Raw genomic sequence first — 26136 nt, 5'->3', positions numbered from 1 at the left:
GGAGGAGCCTGGAAGGCTGCAATCCATGGGATTGCTGAGGGTCAGACACAACTGAGCGACTTCACTTTTCACTTTTCACTTTCATGCATTGGAGAAGGAAATGGCAACCCACTCCAGTGTTCTTGCCTGGAGAATCCCAGGGACAGGGGAGCCTGGTGGGCTGCCATCTATGGGGTCGCACAGAGTCGGACACGACTGAAGTGATTTAGTAGTATTTGTGTTCAGCCTGATCTCTCTGAGGGTGATGAGAGAAGGTAAGGGGTAGCCAACCTGCACATACAGTTGTTCTGGGCTAGGGGAGAGTGGAGTCACCTGGGATTGAGAAGTAGCATCTTTGGTCAGAGATGGCATGGATGCAAGGACCAACTTCAACAAACCATGCTGACCCCTGCCAGGAGCTGTCTGTGGAAATAAAGGAATACCAGCGATGGCCCCACATGCAATGTTCTGGGACACACTCTTCTTAATTAAGGTAGCAAGGAATTATATACATGCTTCACTGTAAGAAAAACAATGACTAAAACCCAAATTCAGAAATGGCATCAATGCTGTGACATTAATGAAAAGTACCAGCAGGCATCTAAGATGCAAATAATGCCTATGGGATCAAGGATTTCCTTGGGATAGGATCTATTCCTCTTTAACACTGTGTTTTGGTTGAGGACAACATCAATGAAAAATAATTTTGTTAATCTATTTCTTCTAATTCTTTGGTGATGCCCAGTAATTGGTCTGGGTTGGCCTCAAAGGTACCAATACTGCATTCATTGTTTGCCTAATCTGAGCAAGATGAAGTCATTATTACTCACTCTTCCTCAAATATTACAATTCTGTTACAACCACTGTGTTATCTCACAAAATATTTTCTGATAAATGCTAGAACCATCCCCACACAAGATATTATTTCCATTTCCTGGTACAGAAACTGAGGCTTAGAGAGGTTTTGAGATACAATCAAGATCACCCAGCTAATAAGCATGAGAGCCAGCTTCAAACAGTGTTGTCTCCTTCAGACTCTTCCTGTCCTCCGTTTCCGTATGGCAATCTTTCTGAGAGGTGGAGATATTTTCATGGAACTCTTATCAGATATACCAGAACATATGGTTATTGGGCCTAAAGGTATACTCCAGAGGACTAGTTAGCCTCTAACTATCAATTTCAACTTAGAACTCTTTCCTGGAAACTGCCTTCAGACCCTGTTTACAAGCTGCAGACAATAATGCGTCTCAAGCTTACAATCCTCTCTCACAAAGAGAAATAAGAAGCTGCCTCCTCCATGTGAGTTTAGGAACATGAAAAATGTCTCCATATCTTCCCCAGATAACTCTCACCTACTGGGTGAAGCCTGAAATCCCGCCCCGCCCCACCCAGTAAGCGCTTAATCCCTTTAATTTAAAAGTTTGATCCTGTGTTAAAATGGAAAGCCCTGCTAGAAGAGTAACAAAGGATCCAAACGTGAAGTGCCAAGCTGTATCATTCTCATTGTAATTATTCTAATTCTCTCTTATCCTATTGTGAATGCTCACTTATTCGTGTTTGTTTGGTTTTTTTTTTTTTCTTCTCACTTTCGCTCCTACGTTTGAGAAACAAACTCGTGCTGGAATGTTAATATCTGTGCTTATAACTGATGTCTTATTTGCCCAAAGAAATTTGTATGTTAACAGCAACTGTCTGGAAATACATTCTTAGTGGTAAAATTTTCAAGCCAATGTGCTGTGCTTAGTCACTCAGTCATGTCCGACTCTGTAACCCCACGGACTGTAGGCCACTGGGGCTCCTCTGTCCACGGAATTCTCCAGGCCAGAATACTAGAGTGAGTTGCCATTCCCTTCTCCAGCGGATCTTCCCGACCCAGGGATCAAACCCAGGTCTTCCACATTGCAAGCAGATTCTTAACCGTCTGAGCTACCAGGGAAGTTTATTTTTTGCAGATGTATCATCCTATACTGATAATCATTTTTCAATCTCTTAAATTCAGTTTCTTCTAATTAGAATATGGTTTTGGAGACTCAATCAGATTTCATATGGAAACTCGTTTTCCAGTTAAAACTACCTTGGAAAGTTCCATCTATCCCAAGTGTTTTCTACAAGAGGAAAAGTAGAGATACTTTGAATTTATTTAGCTTGAGAAGAAGTCTTTCAGAAAAATTACTGATGCCATTCATTTGCTATTCCTTTTAGCAACCATGCAGAATTATTTATTTTACTACCTATAACTGAAATACCAAAAAGTCTTATTTCCAAACCACTGGATGGGGTTTTAGAATTTAGAATATGGATGTTTTTATCCGCTTACATGATCAAACAGAAAGTAATAAGCCTGACCTTTCAATTTAGTAGTGGGTAAATAATGCTGTATACTAGTCAAATATCCCTACACTCTGTGAGGCCCAGAAATGCATACAGGTATGAATAGAAGAAACACAGCCACGTCTGTGTTTGTGAAACCAGGACCTCATACATCAAAACAGACCATATTACTTTCCCATGTTCTTGTTTCCTCAAGTTCCATTTAACATTAACTTCACATTTGCAAAAAATTATCGACAGAAAGACTTTTCATCAAAGAGGCACAATTTAGGTCACATATTTTGCTTACTCTTTTTCTAAGTCTTGACCAAGCGGCAGTGAAAACAAGTTATTCTCACACCCAGCCTGTGGTGATCCGTGTTTGAACCAAAAGGAAAAAACAAATCCATAATCTTACCCCACTTAATATTTAACCTTGACTTTGTTCCTATCCAATTCTCCTAAGTAAGAATCTTCAGAGGAATTTTTTTTTCATTGGAAGGAATAAAGGAAAGATGGAGAAAGAGGGAAGAAAATAAAATCAGTATTCTAGACAGAGAAACACCTCCTTACACTAAAGCAAAATAATTAAAGGCAGACCCTCTTTGCTTTCCCACCCTGGCGCACACGGTTAAATAATTTGCAAAATGATGGAGCAGAGAATTTTTGCTTTCTTCCTGCATTCTCTGATCTTAATGTCTCAATACCTTCAGCAAGTTTTTTGGTTCATCAAATCCCCTCCTCATATTCTATGTAAATGACATTAACATTTGCCCACTGGGAATAGGACTGATATTATCAAGTTACTGAACAAAGGCTATGAAATTAGAAACAGACTGTGGGAAAATGTTGGCTCAATGGACAGCACTATATTTCTGTTTCTCTTTTCTGGGCCAGAATGTCAAAGAGATAAGTCTCTGAATTCACACAAGTCCCTTCCCTGCCCTGGCTGAACACTGCATGGCAGATGGCCGAGTGTGGACTAATGTTCTTCAGTAACTTAAGTGTGGGATGGAACCAAAGCCAAGTTATTATCTTCACTTTTTTTCTCTTGATCAGAGAAACAGCTTCAAAACTCATGACCCCGTCCTTAAACAGTGAAATGTCTCCTTAAAAAAAAAAACCCTGGGTCATTTTAAGTAACAAACCAGAGAGAGACTATACTACATGCATTTATCTTGAAGCTAAAGAACAATAAGCTTTTAATAAACAGCTATTTTCCAGGCAATATCTTTCTGTCCTTGAAAAATGTTTCTATGAATATATCTCCCAAATAATATTTAAAATATTCTTTTATTTTACATAGAATGTACATAGAGAAATTTGTTCGCTGTTGCTTAGTCATTAAGTCATATCTGGCTCTTTGTGACCCCATGGACTGTAGCCTGCCAAGCTCCTCTGTCCACGAGATTTCCCAGGCAAGAATACTGGAGTGAGTTGCCTTTTCCTTCTCCAGGGGATCTTCCAGACCCAGGGATCGAACACAAGTCTCCTGCATTGGCAGGGGGATTCTTTACCGCTGAGCCACCAGGGAAGCCCAATTTATAAAGAAATAGATGTTACCAATTTATTAGATCACTCCTGGGTACCCTCCCCCCCAAACATCTCTCCCTTCCCTCCAAGGACAATCACCATCCTGAATGTATTGATCATTCCTTTCTTTTTATTGTTTTACTTTTTATATGTGGATCACTAAACAATTTGTTTAGTTTTGTTAGCTTTGGGCTTTAGTTAAATAAAATCATAAAGTATGCATGCTTACACGATTTGCTTCTCCCATGTAATATTTTCTAAGATTATCTATGTTGACACTGTAGCTTTCATTCATTTATATACACTGTTATATATGGTATAAATACACCAGAATTTATTTATATATTCTGTAGTTAATGAACATTTAGGTGGTTTTTTTTTTTTTTTTTTTCCTGGTTCTTGACTCCTCAGAATCACGCTATTATGAACATTCTTGTACATATATGATAATGTTCCCATGTAGGAATTCCTCCAGGAGATTTTTGTTTGGTTGGTCGGTTTTGTTTGGGAGTGGGGGTTGTTTGTTTAGTTTAGTTTTGGGTTTTTTTTAACTTATTTGTCTGTATCAGGTTTGTTTGATGCTGGGAAAGACTGAGGGCAAGAGGAGAGGATGAGATGGTTGGATGGCATCATCAGCTCAATGCACATGAGTCTGAGCAAACTTCGGGAGGTGATGAAGGACAGGGAAAGCTGGGCTGTTGCAGCCCACGGCGTCGCAAAGAGCGGCACACGACTTAGCGACTGAACAGCAACTGGGTCTCAGTTGTGGCACTCGGGCTCTTTGTTATGGTGCATGGGCTCTGAAGTGCTTGTGCTTAGTAGCTGTGGCATTCAGGCGTAGTTGCCCAGAGGCATGTGGAATCTTAGCTCCCGAACCAGGGATCAAACCTGTGTCCCCTGCAATGGAAGGTGGATTCTTGACCACTGGACCACCAGGGAAGTCCCCCTTCCAGGAGTTTTATCGTTATTTTTTTGGGTCTCTAAATCGTGTCTCACTCTCTTTCCAGCAGCAGGATCTTTTCCAATGAGTCGGCTCTTCACACCAGGTAGTCAAAGTATTGGAACTTCAGCTTGAGCAACAATCCTTCCAAAGAATATTCAGAGTTGAGTCCCTTTAGGATTGACTGGCTTGATCTCCTTATAGTCCAAGGGACTCTCAAGAGTCTTCTCTAGCCCCACAGTTCAAAAGGATCAATTCTTTGGCACTCAGCCTTCTTTATGGGCCAACTCTCACATCTGTACATGACCACTGGAAAAAACATAGCTTTGACTATATGGACCTTAGTCACCAAAGTGATGCCTCTGCTTTGTAATAGGCTGGAATTTTATCAAAGGTCCTCAAGGCAAATTCTACCTTTACTGGATAGAGCTAAACTCTTTTGCAAAAGCCTATACACATTCACACTCCCACCAGCAGAGGGTGAGGTTTCCATTGATCCATATCCCTTTCAACACTTAACACTGTCTAACTTTGAATTTTTGCCAGTTTTGATAACTGGTGAGTGGTATTTCATTTGAGCTTTATGTTTCATTTTAATGATTACTAATAAAAGATAACATATTCATACATTTATCAGTCAGTCAAGTATCTTTTTCTATAGAAAGAAAGTGAAAGTGAAAGAAAGTACAGTCGCTCAGTCCTGACCCACTCTTTGCGACCCCACGGACTGTAGCCTACCAGCCTCCTCCGTCCATGGGATTTTCCAGGCAAGAGTACTGGAGTGGGTTGCCATTGCCTTCTCCAGGGGATCTTCCCGACCCAGGGATCGAACTTGAGTCTCCTGCATTTCAAGCAGACACTGTACCATCTGAGCTACCAGGGAAGCCCTTTTTCTATAGAAGACAGGCCTATTCATGTCCTATCTACTTTACTATTGAGTAAATTTGTGTATTTCTCTCTTCTTCATTAGCAGGAACTCTTTGAATATTCACAATACCAATCCTTTGTAGTTTTGCACTTTCATAATATCTTTGCCTAGCTTTTTGTTCATCTTTTCATTTTCTTTGTTGTTATCAAAAGTTGTTCATTTTGATGTGATCATTCATCAATTATTCTATTTATGGTTTGAATTTTTAGTGTCATAAGAAATCCTTTCTTGCACAAAGACTATAAAGTCATATGAAAGCAGTAAAATTATCCATGTTTCCTTTCCAGGCCTCTTCCTCCGTCTTCTGTCTGCCACCTTGCTCCTAGCATAGGCTAGGGCCACTTTCTTGATTATAGCCCAGTTCAGACCTACTCCCTGAGAATCATTTTCTATAACTCCTGGCTCTGTGCTCTTGGCTCTGCCCTCTGAGTCATCCTTCCTTTTCCATAAAAATAGCCCAAGGTTGTAGCGGAGTAGAATTCTAAGCTTGTTCCTGTTGGCAGTAAGTGGGAAATCCGAAGTCTTCTCTTCACTTTGCTGCCTCTGCCCTCTTCAGTCCAAGCTAGTATAAACAGATATTTAACTCACCAATATAAAATGCCAAGATACAGAGCAACAAATTTAAAAAGTATACTCAATACTTCTATAAAGCGGCAATTAAGAAAATAAGCAGTTGCGGGCTCTGATGCCAGGCAGACTTTAGTCAAACACACAATCCACCACTTTCTAGCTCTGTAAACACGGGCTCATGTAAGTTCTCTTTATTTCAATCCTATTATCCTAAAATGTGGATAAGGAATGTAAATAAGTCAAAGTTTAAAATACTTTCAGGACCTGCTACATGGTGAAAACTAAATACATTTTGGTTATTGTGAAATGGTTCTTATTCCTTGTCACACAGCATTTACTTTCAGATTAACAAGAAAAAATTGACAGTAACAATTGAGCCAAGAATAATCAAAAGTTATTTTAACCAACATTTTAAAAACATAAGTAGTGGTAGAATTATTTTTGCAGCTTTATATCGCTTCTTTTTTTTTTAGGTTAAAGCATCACCATTTAATGGAAAAAAGCACTGAACAGACGTTAGAAGTCTTGACTTTTCAGACTGGCTCCTCCTCTGACCGATAGCTACTTGGACATGAGTAACTCGTAACCCTCTTAAGGCTTTAGTTTTTATACCTTCAGAAGAGGAATTCTATCCCCAGCTCTGTTCTCTCTCTGTGGTTACTGTCACCATCAAATGAGACAATGAAGCTGCCCAAAGGAGTCAGAACTATCACTGGGTACCCACTGTGGCCAGGTGCGGGGTATACAGCATCCCATTCAGATCTCTTAAATACCCTGGGAGGGATAAGGAATTTTGAGAGCAACTTGCATTAAGGAAACAGACTCAGAAAGTTTAAGTAGCCTGTTTTGGGTTACTTGCTAAATAGTAGAGCTGAGTTGAATCGAGACATTTCTCCATCCCACACACTCTCTCATGATATTGCGCTTGGAAAATGGTCATCCTTCTGTCATTGCATCCTGCATCATGTTAACCAGACTTGGGAAGACAGACCTGGAAGCAGATTCGATCACTGAGGTGGGGATGTGGAGTGAGGGGGCAAGGCCAGGGCTGGGAGATGAGTCGGGGAGCCAGAACCTAGGTGGGTGGCCACAGTGCCATCAGGTAAATATAGGAAATCTAAACGGAGGGAATGAGCCATCTGGATGGAATAGTATCCTTAAGACCAGAGGTGAGGAAGTTTGCAGCCAAGGCAGATAAATTAGCTTCAGCGTGAGGAAGCCAACAGCAGACAGGGGGACCTCTGAGTTAGAGATCACAGGATGGGAGAGATTTTTATGTTTTGCTCACTGCTGCACTCCCTATGCCTAGTATATAGTAAGTGTCAGTAGGTAATTATTGGATGAATTTGGAGGGTCTAAGGAGAAGACAGAGTTCCAGAAAGTCACTGAGATAGTGAAGTTCAGCTAAAGATCATTTCCACCTCATCTGAAGGAATGACTTACTGCCGAGTCAAGAAACCCTGACCCACAAGGGCCTCCAATTGAAGTCAGAAATAAACCTTGAAATTCACGTAAGGTTAGACTGCAGGTAGGAGTCAAATGACTTGACTACAGGGCAGGACAAAGCACTAGGGAGAAAAAATCAAGCTCATCTCTTTCTCAGTCTCCCCTCACGTGGCTTCACAAAAGTGCTACCTGTCCTAACTCCATGCCAGCTTCCACTTCCTCTCTGGATCAGTGAGTACTGGGCACCCTGGTGCATTTGTAACTGGGCTCTGAAAACATATTCTCCAGGTATTCTCATTCGAAGCTATCTTTGGAGGAAGAACTAGCTCTCAACTCCAGCTGGCCCCCCAGAATTCAGTCTGCGTTTCTGTGGGTTTCTGCATTTCTGGTGACCCTTTCATTGATATGAAACCCAAGTTTATAACATAATTCTTTTTTTGGGGGGGGGGGGGGGCGCTCAGAAGGTAAAGAATCTGCCTGCAATGCAGGAGACCCAAGTTTGATCCCTGGGTTGGGAAGATCCCCTGGGGAAGGGGATGGCAACCCACTCCAGTATTCTTCCCTGGAGAATCCCATGGACAGAGGAGCCTGGCAGGCTACAGCCTGTGGGGTATCAAAGAGTCGGACATCACTGAGCCAAGTACCACTTTTCTCTCTTTTTTAAAACTTTGTATTTTGCATTGGGCTATAGCCAGTTAACAATATTGTGGTAGGAGAAGGCAATGGCACCCCACTCCAGTACTCTTGCCTGGAAAATCCCATGGACCGAGGAGCCTGGTCTGCTGTAGTCCATGGGGTCTCGAAGAGTCTGACACGACTGAGAGACTTCACTTTCACTTTTCACTTTACTGCATTGGAGAAGGAAATGGCAGCCCACTCCAGTGTTCTTGCCTGGAGAATCCCAAGGAGGGCAGAGCCTGGTAGGCTGCCGTCTATGGGGTCTCGCAGAGTCGGACATGACTGAAGCGACTTAGCAGCAGCAGCAGCAGGAGAACTTATGGATTCTCTTTTGATACAGAGAATTGCCAACCCTGAACAGGAACTATCAAAATGTCCATTCACTCTCTGAGGCGGATAAGAACTCTTATACTGACTCCTCCCAAGAACTGGACCCAAGTCTGTTCCTTGATGTGTGAACTTTATAAAAGACTGTGCCTCACTCATCCTCATGTTTCACTTTCTCCTCTCCATCCCCTCCCTGTCTGATGTCTTTCCTAACTCCACCCCCAGAGCTTAGCAGGAATTGCTATCTTCTTCCATGACTGAACTGACTTTCTGATATAGACGTAGGATCTTTATCTTGCTGCTGCTGCTACTGCTGCTAAATCACTTCAGTCATGTCCGACTCTGTGCGACCCCAGAGACTGCAGCCCACCAGGCTCCCCCGTCCCGGGGATTCTCCAGGCAAGAACACTGGAGTGGGTTGCCATTTCCTTCTCCAATGTGTGAAAGTGAAAAGTGAAAGTGAAGTCGCTCAGTCATGTCCGACTCCTAGCGACCCCATGGACTGCAGCCCACCAGGCCCCTCCATCCATGGGATTTTCCAGGCAAGAGTACTGGAGTGGGATGCCATTGCCTTCTCCACTTTGTCTTGCTAACTGTCCCCAAATAAGAGCTCTGGAAAGCTGCTTTACTTTCAGAACTTCTTAACTCAGGATAAAGTATGGGTCCTATAAACTATTAGAAAGCTCTGGACTTTGGTTTAAGGAAACTACTCATCATGTGTGCTAGTTATTGATAAAAGAAGAACAAAGATCCCTGTGGTTTTTTAGAATACCTGTCTCCAAATATCAAGAAAATATTGTATCAGCCGAGTTGGACAAATGAGTTGGTTAACAGAGTTCTGAAAGGAGATAACACTTAACCGTCAGTCATCCTCTGTGCAGTAGAAAGAGTCATAATTAGTCCAGAGGATTTACATTTATTTTTCTGTTATGATCTGAGCTTAATCAAAATATCCAATGGGCATATTTATGTCTGTTGTTTCGTGGTCGCTAAGTCATGTCTGACTCTTTAGAGATCCCCATGGACTATAGCCTGCCAGGCTCCTCTGTCCATGTGATTTCCCAGGCAAGAATACTGGAATGGGTTGCCATTTCCTTCTCCAGGGAATATTCCCAACCTGGGGATCGAACCTACATCTCCGCATTGGCAGGCAGATTCTTTACCACTGAGCCACTAAAGAAGCCATATTTGTGTCTATCCAACACAAAATAATTGAGTAAAAGCAGGTATTATCTTTATTTTAACACCTGATACAGAAGGCAAATACTCCTAAAATGTTTACTGAAGCTTAAAAATCAAATTAATCAAAGCAATTTCCCATAGTAGCTCAGAATATAACAGAGCAAAGAACAGCAGAACATTTAATTATATTGATAAAGGAAAACTCTAAAAAGGTTGATTTGGAAACAGCATAAGGGCAGATGTCATCAGTACAAATTATACTCTGAATTTTGCTTCACATAGGGCAAAAAGAAAAAAAAAATTTTTTTCTTCCAACTATGTTTTTTCATAGAGGACACTGACATTATTTTTGTCCCTCAGAAAATTACTGAATTCAGGAATACAAATGCTAATGAAAAAACTCTTGGCTTCCTTTCAGTTCCTAACACAGACTCTAGAGTTCACGCTATGGTTATCAGGAGAAATCTATAGAAAATAAAGCTGCACAGAACTGTAGATGATCAACTGGCTTAACCTTGTCAAGCAGGAATGAGACCGAAGTGCAAGGTGACACTGACTGACAGAAATGAAAACCAATGGAAAAAACACACTGAGGAAAGGAGAGGCTTGTGAAAAAAGTTAAAGTCCTTACTCTACCATGGCCAAGATCAGAGAAAAGCAACGTACACATTATGTGTTCCAGCAAACAGGTAAGTACCAGCAGTCCCTTTTAACCTGTCCATAAAACCTTACTTATATCTTGATGATGGTCATTTGGAGAGGGTCATTTGGAGAGATAACATTTCTGGATGTACAGATTATATTCCTATGTCCTATGTCCTAATACTAAGGTTTTGCTGTGCTCTGCTTAGTTGCTCTGTCAGGTCTGACTCTTTGCAATCCCATGGACGGCAGCCCATTCCCTCCTAAAGGGAATCTTCTCAACCCAGGGGTTGAACCCAGGTCTCCCACATTGCAGGCGGATTGTTTACTGTCTGAGCCACCAGAGAAGCCCAATACCAAGGCTATTACATCTCAAGAATCATGCAATGGACCATATATGGTCATAAATTAGAGAGAAAAAGATTTGGAGACCACAGTAATTTTTAATTTCCTAGGACTTATCAGTTTTTTTGAAAATGGTGGTAAAATATAATATAAAGTGAAAGTAGAGTCGCTCAGTCGTGTCCGACTCTTTGTGACACCATGGACTGTAGCCTACAACACTCCATCCATGGGATTTTCAAGGCAAGAGTACCGGAGTGGATTGCCATTTCCTTCTCCAGGAGATCTTCCCAACCCAGGGATTGAATCTGGGTCTCCTGCATTGTAGGCAGACGCTTTACCATCTGAGCCACCAGGGAAGATTAATATAATATAACCTGTACCATTTTAGGCATTTTTAAATGTGCAGCTCAGTATTAAGCACACTCACACTGATATACAACCAATCCTCAGAACTCTTAATCTTTCAAAAAAAAAAACTGAAACTCTACTTCTGTACCCACTAAACAACTCCCTCCACCCCCAGGCCCTGACAATCACCATCCTACTTTCAATCTATTAACCTGGCTTCTCTAGGTACTTCATATAAGTAGTATGATACAGTATTTGTCTTTTTGTGTCTGGTTTATTTCACCTAGCATAGGGTCCTCAGTGCTCATACATGCTGCATATGTGCCAGAATTTCTTTCCTTTTTAAAGCTGAAAAATATTAAGTTGTATATATGTATCACATTTATCCATTCATCCATCACTAGGCACTTGGGCTGCTTCCACCTTTTGGCTGTTTTAAACAATGCTGCTAGAAACTAGTCTTTCGATTTTAATCCTATAAGTGTTCCTCAGACCTACATTCATGAAAAGCTACCATATCAAGTCACTCACACTCCTGCTGAGTGGAATGACTGATCACAAAAATGTGATGGCTCCTAGGGCTTCCCTGGTGGCTCAGCAATAAAGAATCTACCTGTCAATGCAGGAAACAGGGTTTGATCCCTGGGTCAGGGAAGATCCCCTAGAGAAGGAAATGGCAAGTCACTCCAGTAGTCCTGCCTGGGAAATCGCGTGGACAGAGGAGCCTGGAGGGCTACAGTTCATGGGGTCACAAAGAGTCAGACATGACTTAGTGACTGAACAACTTGTGCTAAGATATTAAATTATATTAAAGACAGGCAGTGTTCCCTGACATTCCATGCTCACAAACATCTTGTTCTATGCTGTTGAGTGGGTGAAATATCAAAATGGGTTCATAGTTGAATGTCCTCCAAGATTATTTGAACCCGTACAATCACGTCCCATCCTTCTGCCCTTCTGATGTTTCTTCATAGACATCTTTTTGTTTTATCAGCTGTAGACAGTATCTCTCTCTCTCTATTTATTTATCACTGCACTGGGTCTTCCTTGCTGTGCTTGGGTTTTCTCTAGTAGTAGTGAGCAGGAGCTACTCTCTAGGTGTGGTGTGTGGGCTTCTCACTGTAGTGGCTTCTCTAGTTGCAGAGCATAAGCTCTAGGGCGTGCGGGCTTCAGCAGCTGCAACATGTGGGCTTAGCTGTCCCCACGACTTGGGGAATTTTCCCTGACCAGTGATTGAACCCATGTCCCCTGCACTGGCAGGCAGATTCTTAACCACTGAACCACAAGGGAAGTCCACCCTTCTGATGTTTTATCATGTACTTGTAAGACACAACATTTTAGGAAAGAGGAATAACATATGAACTTTGAAAAACTATATTCCACTCAGGGAGAAGAGGATACATCAGAATCTGGGGCAAGAGGCCCATATGTATGATTGAAAGTTTCTGAATATTACCCTAACACACATAACTTCTTGAGATCTACACCAATGGCTCCCTGACTTTAAGATTCCACTGCCCAGTTAATGTAAAAAACAAAAAATACATACATACATATATATATTCCTTAAGGAAAAGCATTCAAAATTAAGTAGTTTTGAATTTAAGAAAATTCCTTAAATGTAAAAGATTTAACTCAATGAAAAAGTCACTTCTTTGCAAAAAGAAATAAAAACTATCTCAAGCACATCACACAGGAACCATTTCACCCATGTGGTCTATAAGATGCAATTAGCACCTCACTAGTTACAAACCAAGTTTCCTCCCTTCCTGCCCCAAGACCTTCACCAGGCCCAGAGTGAAAGGACAGGAGCCATTAGATCCATTTCAGGAGTTAGAAAACTCATGCCCTGGGTGGGTCAATGAGCTGCCACAGGCAACATGATTAGGAAATGACAGAATTGAATGTAGAACTCCAGGGGATTCTGTGGAACACAGGACTGAGAGTGTTTAGAAACTTTGTAACAATTTACAAAATTCATTCAATTTACAAAAAAAAAAAAAAAATCAATTAGGGTTTGTATTTTAGATCTTGAGAGTTTCAATTTCATTTCTCACAATTAATTTTACCGTATTCTAAAAAGCATCCATCCACAAAAATTTGAAAATTAAAAAACAAAACTACTCTTCTACTGCAAAAAGTTTGAGATATACTGTTGGACTCAAATTCCTCTCAAAAACAAATCAATCCGTATCTGTGTATGGGTGAAAATAAGCATGTATCAGAAATTCTATACACCATCTCAAAATGTAAGTAATAGTTGCTGCTGCTGCTGCTGCTGCTAAGTCACTTCAGTCGTGTCCGACTCTGTGCGACCCCATAGACGGCAGCCCACCAGGCTCCCCCGTCCCTGGGATTCTCCAGGCAAGAACACTGGAGTGGCTTGCCATTTCCTTCTCCAATGCATGAAAGTGAAAGTGGAAAGTGAAAGTGAAGTCGCTCAATCATGTCTGACTCTTAGCAACCCCATGGACTGCAGCCTACCAGGCTCCTCCGTCCATGGATTTTCCAGGCAAAAGTACTGGAGTGGGGTGCCATTGCCTTCTCCAAAGTAATAGTTAAGAGATGCCAATATTCACAACATATGGGAATTTTGTAACCAATTTATAAAAAACAGCATACAATGCACAAAGAGGTAAAGATTGCACTTTAAAATAGCAGATGTCAAGGACCAAATCTGAAGGTGTAGGTTAAAGGTTACCTTCAAGGATACAGCATGGTTTGACAAGGCATAGTTCCTTCTTCATAGTTGCTTATTCATGGCGCTTAGAAGAAACAACAGCCCTGCCCACCCAGGGCTAAGGAGTCAACCACTCCTTAGGTCACTGAACCTCCCTGCTGGAGAGGACATCCTGTGCCTTCCTGTCACCTAGGATCACTTCACGGATCAAGAATAAATGGCAAAAAGGGTGTCTTTGGCAACCACCTGAATAACCATGTCATCTGCTTAGTGCAACCCTGTAGAATTTTTTTTTTCTTTTATATAATAGTTACATTCAGGTACAATGCAATTGGGGGCTGCCCTGGCGGTTCAGCGGTTAAAAGAATCCGCCTGCCAGTGCAGACACAGGTTCGATCCCTGGGCTGGGAAGATCTCTTGGGGGAGGAAATGGCAACCCAGTCCAGTACTCTTGTCTGGTAAACCCGTGGACAGAGGAGCCTGGTGGGCTGCAGTCCATGGGGTCGCGAAGAGTTGGACACGACTGAGAGACTAAACAACAACAATACAATTTATAGCATTAAAACCAGATTCTCTTTGGAGTTAATAAACTATGTTCTACAGTTTCTATCTTTGGTAAAATTGATTCTTGAAAGCCACAGAGTCCATAATAGAACTGTCATGAACTTTGTTGTAAATAGGAATTGTTTCATATTCAGGTTACTTTTCATTACCTTAATTATCAGGTAATTATACTTTCCTTGTTCTACCCCAAGTAGCCCTTTAGCTTCCCTGGTATTTATACATCCAAATAATTGCAGATGGTTATCAAGGCCTATCTTTGTTGTCTCTAAGCCAAGGTGAACCTATTTCATTCCCTTACCTGCCCTCCTGAGTCAGTGCCTCCAACCCCCTCAATCATTTTCCTGACTCTTTGTCTGAACATTTTCCAAGAAAATGTCTCTGTCTTTCCTGGTCTCAGGCTCCCAGAACAAATGTGGTTTTCAGTGCCATTTCAGCAGGATCGCTTCCCTACCCCCGGGGTAAATCTCTTGAATTCTTCACATCCCTTTGGTCTTTTCCCCCCCTGCCTACATCCAGCCTGGGTCCAAGGTATTTCATTGCCCAAGGCAAAATGAGGCTTCTTTTCTTTTACAGCATGTAATTGGATGCATTTCAAAAAGGCTCACACTCTCTCCTCTCCCCTTCCCACTCCCCTTTGGCTCCTGAATTATAGATACACTGCTAAATTATCTGGCTGTAAGAATACTGGAGTAGTCATTCCCTTCTCCAGGAGATCTTCTCGACCCAGGGATTAAACCCAGGTCTCCTACATTGCAAGCAGATCCTTTACCATCTGAGCCACCAGGGAAGGCCATATGGCTGCAAGTGAAAGTGAAGTCGCTCAGTCATGTCCGACTCTTAGCGACCCCATGGACTACAGCCCACCAGGCCCTCCGTCCATGGGATTTTCCAGGCAAGAGTACTGGAGTGGGGTGCCATTGCCTTCTCCGTTAACAGCGGTTTAGGCATATTATATTTACTTGGAGCTGGTATACTTGGTGACAGCCTTAGTGCCCTCGGACACAGCGTGCTTGGCCAGCTCCCCAGGTAGCAGCAAGCGCAAGGCGGTCTGGATCTCCCTGGATGTGATAGTCGAGCGTTTGTTGTAATGCGCCAGGCGTGATGCCTCGCCAGCGATGTGCTCAAAAATGGCGTTGACGAAGGAGTTCATGATTCCCATGGCCTTGGACGAGATGCCGGTGTCCGGATGGACTTGCTTCAGCACCTTGTACATGTACACGTGGTAGCTCTCCTTGCGGCTGCACTTGCGCTTCTTGCCGTCCTTCTTCTGGGCCTTGGTCACAGCTTTTTTAGAGCCCTTTTTAGGGGCAGGAGCAGACTTAGCCGGTTCAGGCATGTCTATAAGGACAACTCCCAACAACACAGAAAGATATGACTGCAAGAGATCATAAATAAGTCCAAGGTCTTGTAGGATTTGGGAAGGTCAGAGCCTTTAGGAAACTCAAGTGTGGACTTGTGGAATAATTCACTTCATTTCTAAAAGCCTCTGGGCCCACATCTTTAAAACTGAACAATGACAGAAAATAAGGAAATGTATGTAAAAATAAGGAAGAGTACACAAGATTATTTGTAACAGCTAAGGAATGATATAAAGTCTTTGTTCTTTTTTTATAATAATTCAGGCTTTGTTAGAAATAATAAAGTCACAAAATGACTACATGTGAAAAAAGTGCTATCAGTAATTCAGACTTGATGATTTCTCTGCTAGAAGTCTTTGGAATTGTGAAGGGTCTCTCACTTAAATAAAATATTTAAGGACCATAAATATAATCCTACCTGGGAAGGGATCTTTTTTTTTTTTTTCAAACTTTATTTCCCAGGCAAGAATACTGGAGTGGGTTGCCATTTCCTCCTCCAGGGTGTCATCCCAACCCAGAGATTGAACTCGGAGTTTCCTGAATCTCCTGCACTGGCAGGTGGATTCTTTAGCACTGAGCCACTTGGGAAACCCCTTTTATATTGCTGTGTGCTGTGCTTAGTGGCTCAGTCGTGTTCAACTCTTGGCAACCTCATGGACTGTAGCCCACCAGGCTCCATGTGGGTTCTCCAGGCAAGAATACTGGAGTGGGTTGCCATGCCCTCCTCCAGGAGATCTTCCCAACCCAGGGATTGAACCCAGGTGTTCCACTCAGCCATACATATACATGTATCTATTCTCCCCTCTTCTCCACCCACCCCCGCCATCCAGGCTGCCACATAACATTGAGCAGAATTACCTGTGTTCTACGGTAGGCCCATTTTAAACACAACAGTGTGTACATGTCCATCCCAAACTCTCTTGGGAGGGATTTCATATAGATGAACAGCTGACCTGCTGGCCATAAGGACCACCTCACTGGGGGAAGCACAGAAGCTGGCACAGGCAGCAGAGCAGCTGTCAGAACTCTCACCTATGGAGCTCTGGGCCTGTGTACCACGCAAGGGAAGTAGGGCTGATGCAGCGTAGCAGACATCTGGATGCATGATGGGATCAATAGATACTTGGGGGAAAGACAATAAACTCCTGAGAGTGATTGTGATTGATCACCAGTTAAAGTGTAATTGTGCAAGTCGGGGACCTCCTTAAGCTATATACAGACTCTCATCTTTCACAACCAGAAGGCAAGAAAAATTTAGCATCCAATCCAGAACTTAATTTAAGAGCAGCAAAGCCCCAGGAGAGGCTGTATTCTCAACATGTAGCCATTTAGTACTCCGAAGTCAGGGCTTTGATTCTGATTCTGATGGAATGGGAATGTAAGATAGGGGGTGGTGATATCTAAGTTAAAACATTAAAAATCTTAAATTCTAAGGCTTTCCTGAGACATCTGGGCCTGCATAAGTGGTTCACTCCTCCCTGTTAAACGCTAGTGTCAATGCAAATAGTCACTAAACAATCTATGATAAGGAATAGAAGAAAGTTTTATTTGAGCCAAGGACTCTAGCCCAGGAGACAGAGATTCAAGAAGCACTTAAATTGTGTTCCACTGGACTACAAAATGGAGGAGACTTACACAGGCAAAAACTGCAAAATTTCATAAACTGTTTGTCAAGAGCTGGCTAGAAGTAAGGATGCTTGTTAAACAAGCACTGGTCACCCAGTAATGAGAGGAGACCTCAAGACAGACCATAAGGTTGCAGCTGGACGCAGATAATTGTTTTGAGAATGGCTGCTGGTGTCCTTGAATTTGAAACAGTTCAGAAAATTCAAGTTCTCACTGATGCAGAAACAAGTCTGAAACCATATCCATAATGGCCATATCTATCCATGGCTCTATTTTGGATGCCTGAGCCACAGTTTATCCGTTTGACTTTTAAATGACTTTAAATACGTCATCAGTAGTGACAGACCTCCCTTTCTTAAAAATTATAAAGGAACTTCTGCCTTACAAGATCACAGGCGCGCGTGTGCACACACACACACACACACACACACACACAGCATTCTTGATCTATTCCAACCTCCTGCCCACCAGACAAGGACTAAGGACTAACTAGGACCAAGTCAAAACAAAATCCTAATGAAGTATAGGATCTTCTAACAAGCAAAGAGATAAAACCTTAATATTGCCACAAGACCCCATGATGTACCAGCAGAAACTGGAGGAGTACAGTGGAATTCTGGGTACCGCATCGGTAGGAGCAGGACATACACCTGGACTAGAAAGAGTTTCTATGATGGCAGGAACCTTCTGTGACAGAGCACTTCACCCCTGCCAAGGCCTGCGGAGATAATACTAATCCATAGCTAGGCTGGCTCTGGGAAGAAAGTGGCAGCCCTCACTGAATGAACAGAAACATCACAGCTATCATGGTTAATAGTAAAAAACAGTCAAAAGACTCAGAGACATGAGCAAGCCAGAGTGGAATAAATAAATGGTAAAAGTGAATGAATAAATATCTTCCCTTTCCTTGGAAAGATATATTTACATATGGATGCCAGAATTTTCTAAAATTCAAATCTGATCACATGACTCTTCCTTCTCACATACCAAATAAAATTCAATCTCATTGTTTTAAATGTATTATTTTTTTTTAATTACATGTGCCTGGCAGGTATTTGCCATATCAAAAAATATTTGTTACATAAATGAATGGACATAGTAGGCTCACAAGACTCAGTTCCTCCCACTACCCTCCCTTCTAAATACCTCTCATTTGAAAGGACAGACACAATGACTTTCTCGCCATTCCGCAAATATGACAGCCATTCACAGTCTGTACCTTTGCATAAACTGATCACTCTGCCTCAAATGCTATCTCAACCTTCTTTCATCCATTCACTCAACAAATATTTCTTGAGTGCTACACACAACACTCCCTGCCAACTCCAATTCACTCTTTATGGCATCTTCTCTAAGAAGGGGTTCCAGTCTTCCCCAAGATAAGTGGGGCCCTTTGGGCATGGCACCTTGAACCTTTCCCTCTAGACACTTCCTCTTTGAACTGCTATTTGTTGGTTTACATGTCTTTCCAATTGACTGAGTACAATCAGAGCAGGAAGACCACCCTGTAGATCAGACCCCAGTAAACAGGAAGCTGTGTTGCAGATACCATTTCTTTTGTTTGCCTAGTCTCATCTTCAACATTCTTGCAGCAACACTCCTGCTTCTTCAGGGAATGACTGCACAGGCTGTGAATGGCTGTCATATTTGGGGGATGGTGAGAAAGCCATCGTGTCTGTCCTTTCAAATGAGAGGTATTTAAAAGGGAACGTAGTGGGAGGAACTGAGTCTTGTGAGCTTAATAGGTCCATTCATTTATGTAACAAATATTTTTTGATATGGCAAATACCTGCCAGGCATATATAGTAAAAAATAAATAAATAAATCTATAAAAACATAAATAAATTATCTCCCTGCTCCCCACTCTGTGTGGCTCCAGCTGCTAATCACAGTTCATTAGTCACATATATCACATACACCTTTAGTCACAGAAGTGGGCATGTAACCCAGCTCTGGCCAGCAATGAGTCTCCTTGGACATCATGCTTTGTCCAAGAATGGACATGTGACTCAACCCAGGCCAATAAGAGTTCTTCTCTGGGATACTGTATATGGCTGCTGGCATAGGGAGGTGCTCCCTCTCCCCATGGGGGTTGCTAACCTAAGACAGCCTGTGGCCATGACCTCCTGCTTTCACCAAACAAAGGAAGCACATCTGTAAGAGGAACAATGTGGCCAACGTACAGAGACGAGCAGAGCGACAAGAGCAGACCCAACATTATTTTAGTCTCTGAAGTCCTTGGGGCCAGACACATCCCTAGTCATTCAGGTTGTTTGTTGTTCAGTCATTCAGGTTATTCATCCCCCCAAAACTGTTGAATGAACACAAATGGAATTTTAAAAACTTTCAAAACAGTATTCATTGTCAAAACTCCATTCAAACATATTAAGTCATTCCATAAATTATTATTCAGCCTCTCCTATGGGCTGGACATTCTTTTAGATGTTAGGTTGTCACAGCAAACACCTTGAAAGTGAAAGTTGCTCAGTCATGTCCGACTCTTTTCCATGGAATTTTCCAGGCCAGAGTACTGGAGTGGGTAGCCTTTTTCCCTTCTCCAGGGGCTCTTCCCAACCCAGGGATTGAACCCAGGTCTTCTGCATTGCAGGCGGATTCTTTACCAGCTGAGCCACCATTATACTGCTATTTGAAATTAGCGCTTATCTCAAAAAAATAAATAAATAAACAAGCCCTTAGAATTTTATTAAATGTTTGTATTTTAGAGTGATAAGCCCAACCTTCTTTTATTGTATTTATCATCATGGTTATTGGGATAATTTATACTCTAATGTGAAAACAGATAATATCCCTTCAAAATGGTATAGATAATGGATCAGTCATGCAAAAGTCAGCTAAAGATAATATATCAAATGAGGTCAGGAATAAAAATGTATACTATATATGTGCACTCAGTTGTGTCTGACTCTTTGCAATCCCATGGACTGTAGCCCACCAGGCTCATCTGTTCAGGAGATTGTCCAGACAAGTATACTGGGGTGGGTAGCCATTCCCTCCTCCAGGGCATCTTAGCAACCCATGGACTGAATCCGAGTCTCCTGCATTTCCTGAATTGCAAGGCAGGTTCTTTACTACTGAGCCATGCTCCCCACATTGGCAGGCAGACTCTTAACCACTGAACAATCAGGGAAGTGCCAGAACCATAGCTTTTTAAAACTACAGCTCTCTGGGTACTTACCTACCTGTCAGATTCTGAATCAACGGATCTAAGATAAAGTTTGAGACTCAGTATCTTTTTATTCTCAGTTCCCAAGATCAAAGCCATGCAAAGCCAGATTTGAGATCTAGAAAACAATCCAGCACTCCTATCTGAATCAATCTTTTTCTCTACCAGTCATCACACACACTCAACGTTTGTTATGTTTATTAGATGAAATATAAAATTTCAGCTAATATTGATGTGATGGTATCATAAAGCTACACTTAGGAAACGTGATGTATTTCCATATTCAAGAACTGGGGAATTCATGAAGATCTCAGAACACCCTCCTGGGGACATGTGTATACCTGTGACTGATTCATGTTGATATACAGCAGAAACCAGCACACCTATTGTAAAGCAATTATCCTCCAGTTAAAAATATAAGAAAGTCTACTGCAACACTGGTTCACTTGTTGCACAGCAAAACCTAACACACCATTGTAAAGCAATTATACACCAAAATTTTTAAAAGAGCACCATATCTTATAAATTTTAAGATTGCAATGGGAGCCACATTATATTTAAAATCTTGAAGTTTAGAACTCACATGGACTTGGGAATGGATTCAGTTTAACTCCTTCACTTTGTAGAAGAGAAATCAGAGCTAATGATTTCATTCAGATGGCAAATGAACTCTGAAATGTAATGTTTTAGTGTAAAATTTTCAAATCCTGCTTTTGCCAGCACAAACAGCAATCTCCTAAATCACAAAAGCTCTTCCAAAATACTGAAACCAATCCCTGGAGTTCATTGTATCCTTGGGTCAGTAAACTGGGGGAGCTGATTCCATCGTAAAAGCCTCTCAGTTGGCAACTGTGACTTCCTTCCACCTGTTCAAATTGTCAGTTGACCTGATCATTCATAAAGTCCTTAATTTGAAAAACAAGGAAGATTCCAGAGCTCAAACTGAAAAAAATTGTTGACAGATTATGGTGCTGTATTCTAAGATGGAGCATATTCTAAAAGAGGATGGATCATAACATAGGTTTGTGGTTCAGATTTACTTTCAGGAAATACTCAAGGTTTCTTGAGTGTGTTTAGTACATCTAAGCAGAACATGTAACTTTCTAATTGTTACATTCAAACATAACATTCAAAAAGAATACTACTTGCTGGTTTTCAAGAGAATTCTACCTCAAGTGAAACTGCTATAACATTCTTTGTAGACATACACAAATTGGTTCATGTTCATACACAGTGCCAATTTTTATAACATTGAGAATAAATACACTGCAAAGTTCTTAAAAGTTATCCTTAAATGTTTAATGCCTAACTGAAGACACTTACGGCTTTGGGTGACTTACAGTATGTCTCCATTTTACATAGTAACATTCTAAAGAGATCTGTTTAGACTAAATTTGTACAAGGCAAGACTCAGTATAAAACCTATCTCAGATCACTTCAGACATTTTTAGCATACATATGAAGCTGATGAGAGACAGAATGCCCACACCAGATCTACCACAAGTCTATAGGGTTGTAGTTTGATTATAAAACCTGAAAGTCACATTCAGGTAGCTTAAGTCGTCGGTCAACTATGCTTCAGACTATAAGGGAAATATTCCTGAGAATATTATAATCAGGTGAAATTATAATTTGTAATGAACAAAAATGTAAGACCACGTCTGGAGACTTCCCTAGAAGTCCAGTGATTGAGGCTCCCTGCTTCCATTGCAGGAGGCATGGGTCCAATCCCTGGTCATGGAAATAAGAGCCTACATACCACACAGCACAGCCAAAAAAAAAAAAAAAAAGATGATATCTACATTTTTTTAAAAAAGAAGAACCAGGCCTGAAAGTGTCAGAGTTTTTAAGATTTTAAGATTATTTCTTTTGCTCATTAATTCCTTTAGGCAATAATCCCGAATTAAGCACATTCATTACAAATATAAACTAGCAACTTAAATCTGGAGTTTTCCATCAATAAATTAATTGGTTATATAGTATAACCTTGTCTTTTTGAGATTTACTGAACTGGAGAAAGAAAATTTACTAACTCAGTCTGAAAGCTTGGAGAAAGAAAAAAATATATTCTCAGCTAGTTATTCATACTGTAGAAATTATTCAAACTATTATTTAGAAATTATAGCAAGACTGTGCCCTTAGAGTTTCTAAATAAGGAAAATAAGTTCTCACTTGAGTTTAAAACCAGTTAAGTTTAAGTGCAAAGTCAACAAGTAAGGTCATCCCATCTATGAAGATGTCTTTAAATGTGACATAATACAATGTGCATACCTCCTAGTACTTATTTAGTAATTTCATCTTAACACATCTGAAATTGTAAGAAATAGTAATATTTTCCTATGCCATCAAGTTTACTGGTTATTAATTCATGAATAATATGAGAGGTAATAAATACTACATTTAGGAAAAACAATATCACATGCTATACCAGGAGTTGTTAAAAGAAAAGAATGGTTTGGATAAAATAGAATTCAATGTTACATTATAGAAATTTTTATTCTAAATATATTAGGGGAAATATTTGGAGCAAATGTGCTAATTTCTAGTTCAGAACTTCCTATCAACTCTTTTTACTCAGTTAACAAGTTTCTCATACCTCAAACCCCTCTAATCTCTCCAAGGCTGTATAATTTTTCTAAAAGCACTCAGTTATCAAAATGCCCTAGTTGAGAAAAAAGGGCCAGAGGCAAAGCAAAATTAATCTTTATTTGAATTTCTCTTTTTTCCTATCTAATAATGAGAAATATTTCAAAGTAAAAGGTTAGTGATATGTAGAAAAATCTGTGTGCCACATTGCATAATATGGAAAATACTTAGGACATTTGCAATACCATATTGTGTTACCTTAAAATGTTTTAAAGTCCTTCATCTCTCTCAAAATTAAAAAAAAAAAGCTTGAAAGAACAACAGAAAAAGACATCTTCACAATGATTAAGAAATGAAATTATGAAATAAAAACTAATTATTGAGGAAGATGCAAATATTCCAAAAATATAACTGAGAGTGAAATTCATCTGTGAGCACCCTGAGAGGGAGGGCTAAAACAGGAAACACAATCATCTACGTCAATCCTTTGAATGTAGAAGTGGGAGCACATCAGTGGCTTGACTAAACTAATAAACAATAATAATATCACCTAGTATTGTTATATACATATTTGTATATAAAGCTCTTGACAACAGTTTTTCAACAAATACACAAGTCCTCTTTAATGACTCTTGCTTATATCATCTTTGCTTCCAGAGAACACATCCTGCAGATAAAAATAGGATCATGAGAATTCTCCAATTCTATGTCACTTGAGAAAATGTAACCCATTTTATTTTTTTATTTTGGGGGGCTGAGCTTAGTCTTCATTGCAGCTCATGGGTTTCTCTAAAGTTACGAAGCACAGACTTAGTTGATTCCTGGCACACGGAAACTTAGTTCCCCCAATCAGGGTTTGATTTTGTGTCCCCTGAACTGAAAGGTAGATTTTTAACCACTGGACCACCTGGGAAGTCTCAGTGCAACCCATTTTAAATTCCTCAGCAAAAGAAAAGTCCCCAAGAATGGCTACAATTTGGCATCCACCATTTTCTTTCTCTCCTGTTCTGTGGTGACAGCTCCTGTCACTGCTGAGGCCAAAATGGCAGCTCCACACCCCGAGCTCACAGAAGTGGCCAGCAGCAGTGGGTCAGTAGGGACACTGATGCTGCTGCTGAGCACTGATGTCTGTCCTGAATCCGCCATCTTCCACTGAATGCACCAGACTCACCTTTACCTTTGCACCTGGCCTGAGCTATTCCTCTGCCTAGGAAGGCTTTTCCTCGAGTCTTTACATGGCCAACTTCCTCAGAAATCCAAGTCTCTCCTCAGATAGCCTACATTTCCCTGAACACACCAGCTATCCTCATCCTCTAGTCTCTCTCCATCCCATAAACCTGCTTTATTTTGGACTTGGACCAAGTCGCCAGAACCACAAATCACTCCTTTCTGATTCTTCCTAAAAGGACCAAAACATAAAACCAATCAAGTCAAAATAAACAAACAACAAAAACACTTAGGCGGGTTAAGGGGCAGATAGCAGAATGAGCTCCTCAAAGCTCCTCAAAGCTCATCAAATAAATGAAGAGCAGACGGTGCTCTCCTCCTATCTGGTCATGAAATAAGGGTTTACTTCTGGTAGATTCTGACTGGACCTGTTGCAGCAATAAAGCAAAATATTAAAATGTGGCAAATACATTTCAGGATATTTTCCCCAAATTAAATATCTGCACAAATTAATGAGGTTAAGTTACTACTAACCTCAAACTTTCCATTTGTCCCCAAAGTACAATCAATTAAACATATTTTTTTTAAAAGAGAAAAAATGCTGATCCCTAAAATAGAGATGTTGGCATATATGATGCAAAAAGGAATAATTTCAACTGAAACAAGTACATCTCTAAGAAACAGCACTCTAAAGCTTACTGCAGTCAGAAATCAAGAAAATTCGGTCAGCTATGGAGGGAAGTTCTTTACTTCATGGCAAGTCAGAGCATGCAAAGATGGCAGAACTCTTTCACAAGATTGCACAGTGGCTCCTTACAAACTGAAAAGACTATTTAGCCATAATCTAAGTACTTTCCAAAACAATGACACTGTGATTACAGCATATGCTCCACGTTGATAAGAATATTTTTATTACTCACCAAGTTGACTTTGAAAACATTCAGGCTTCATTTGCAGAATTTAACACAGGATTTATACAAGCAAATAAGTATTTATTTAGGTTGTCCTTTTGGCATGTTGGCACGGAGTGAAGCTGGTTACAAAATGTTAATATGCCAACTGCAATGGCGTTCCCAGGTGGCACGAGTGGTAAAGAACCCACCTACCCGTGCAAGAGACCTAAGAGACACAGGTTCAATTCCTGGGTCAGGAAGATCCCCTGGAGAAGGCAATGGCAACCCACTCCAATATTCTTGCCTGGAGAATCCCATAGACAATAAACCTAGCAGGCTACAGTCGATAGGGTCGCAAAGAGCGGAACACGACTGAAGTGACTTAGCACAGCACAGCACAATGGTGTTAGCTGAACTGGATGACCTGGCCTTGCTATTGAAATCTCAAGGCAGAAATAAGATATATTAAACTTTGGGAATTACAGCCACAGGACTCACTAGCAGAACTTGCAAAATACCACTGTGAGATCGCAAGAACTGTTTAGTTAGAATTCAGAGTTTATGTTTCCCAGCCAAGTGTCTTAAGATGAAAAACAAACTTGGCATTGCTAAAACTCTTCTACCAGTTCAGACTTTCAGGACCAAGTATTCACAAGACTTTATGAGAGTAAATTTATTTTTTCCCTTCATGCCTATTAGAATGGATATTATCAAAAAAGACAATAAATAAGGTGTTGGTGAAGATGTGGAGAAAAAGGAACACTTTTACACTGTTGATGCGAAAGTAAGTTGATACAATCACTATGCAAAAGAGTATGGAGTTTCCTTAAAAAATTAAAAATAGATCTAC

At 40.8% G+C, this 26136-nt stretch overlaps 1 protein-coding gene across 1 annotated transcript; it reads right to left on the bottom strand.

Annotated features, from left to right (window-relative positions):
* Nucleotides 1-15306: 15306 nt before the first annotated feature.
* Nucleotides 15307-15945, bottom strand: LOC109567151 (histone H2B type 1-C/E/F/G/I-like). Its single transcript, XM_019971892.2, has one exon. It carries the CDS (start codon nucleotides 15806-15808, stop codon nucleotides 15428-15430), a length of 381 nt encoding a protein of 126 aa, XP_019827451.2. The 5' UTR covers nucleotides 15809-15945; the 3' UTR covers nucleotides 15307-15427.
* Nucleotides 15946-26136: the final 10191 nt, after the last annotated feature.

Source organism: Bos indicus, chromosome 12 (assembly GCF_029378745.1).
Source record: "Bos indicus isolate NIAB-ARS_2022 breed Sahiwal x Tharparkar chromosome 12, NIAB-ARS_B.indTharparkar_mat_pri_1.0, whole genome shotgun sequence".
Lineage (NCBI taxonomy): Eukaryota > Metazoa > Chordata > Mammalia > Artiodactyla > Bovidae > Bos > Bos indicus.
The sequence above is the reverse complement of the archived record's forward strand: the minus strand, read 5'-3'. Positions and strand labels throughout refer to the sequence as shown.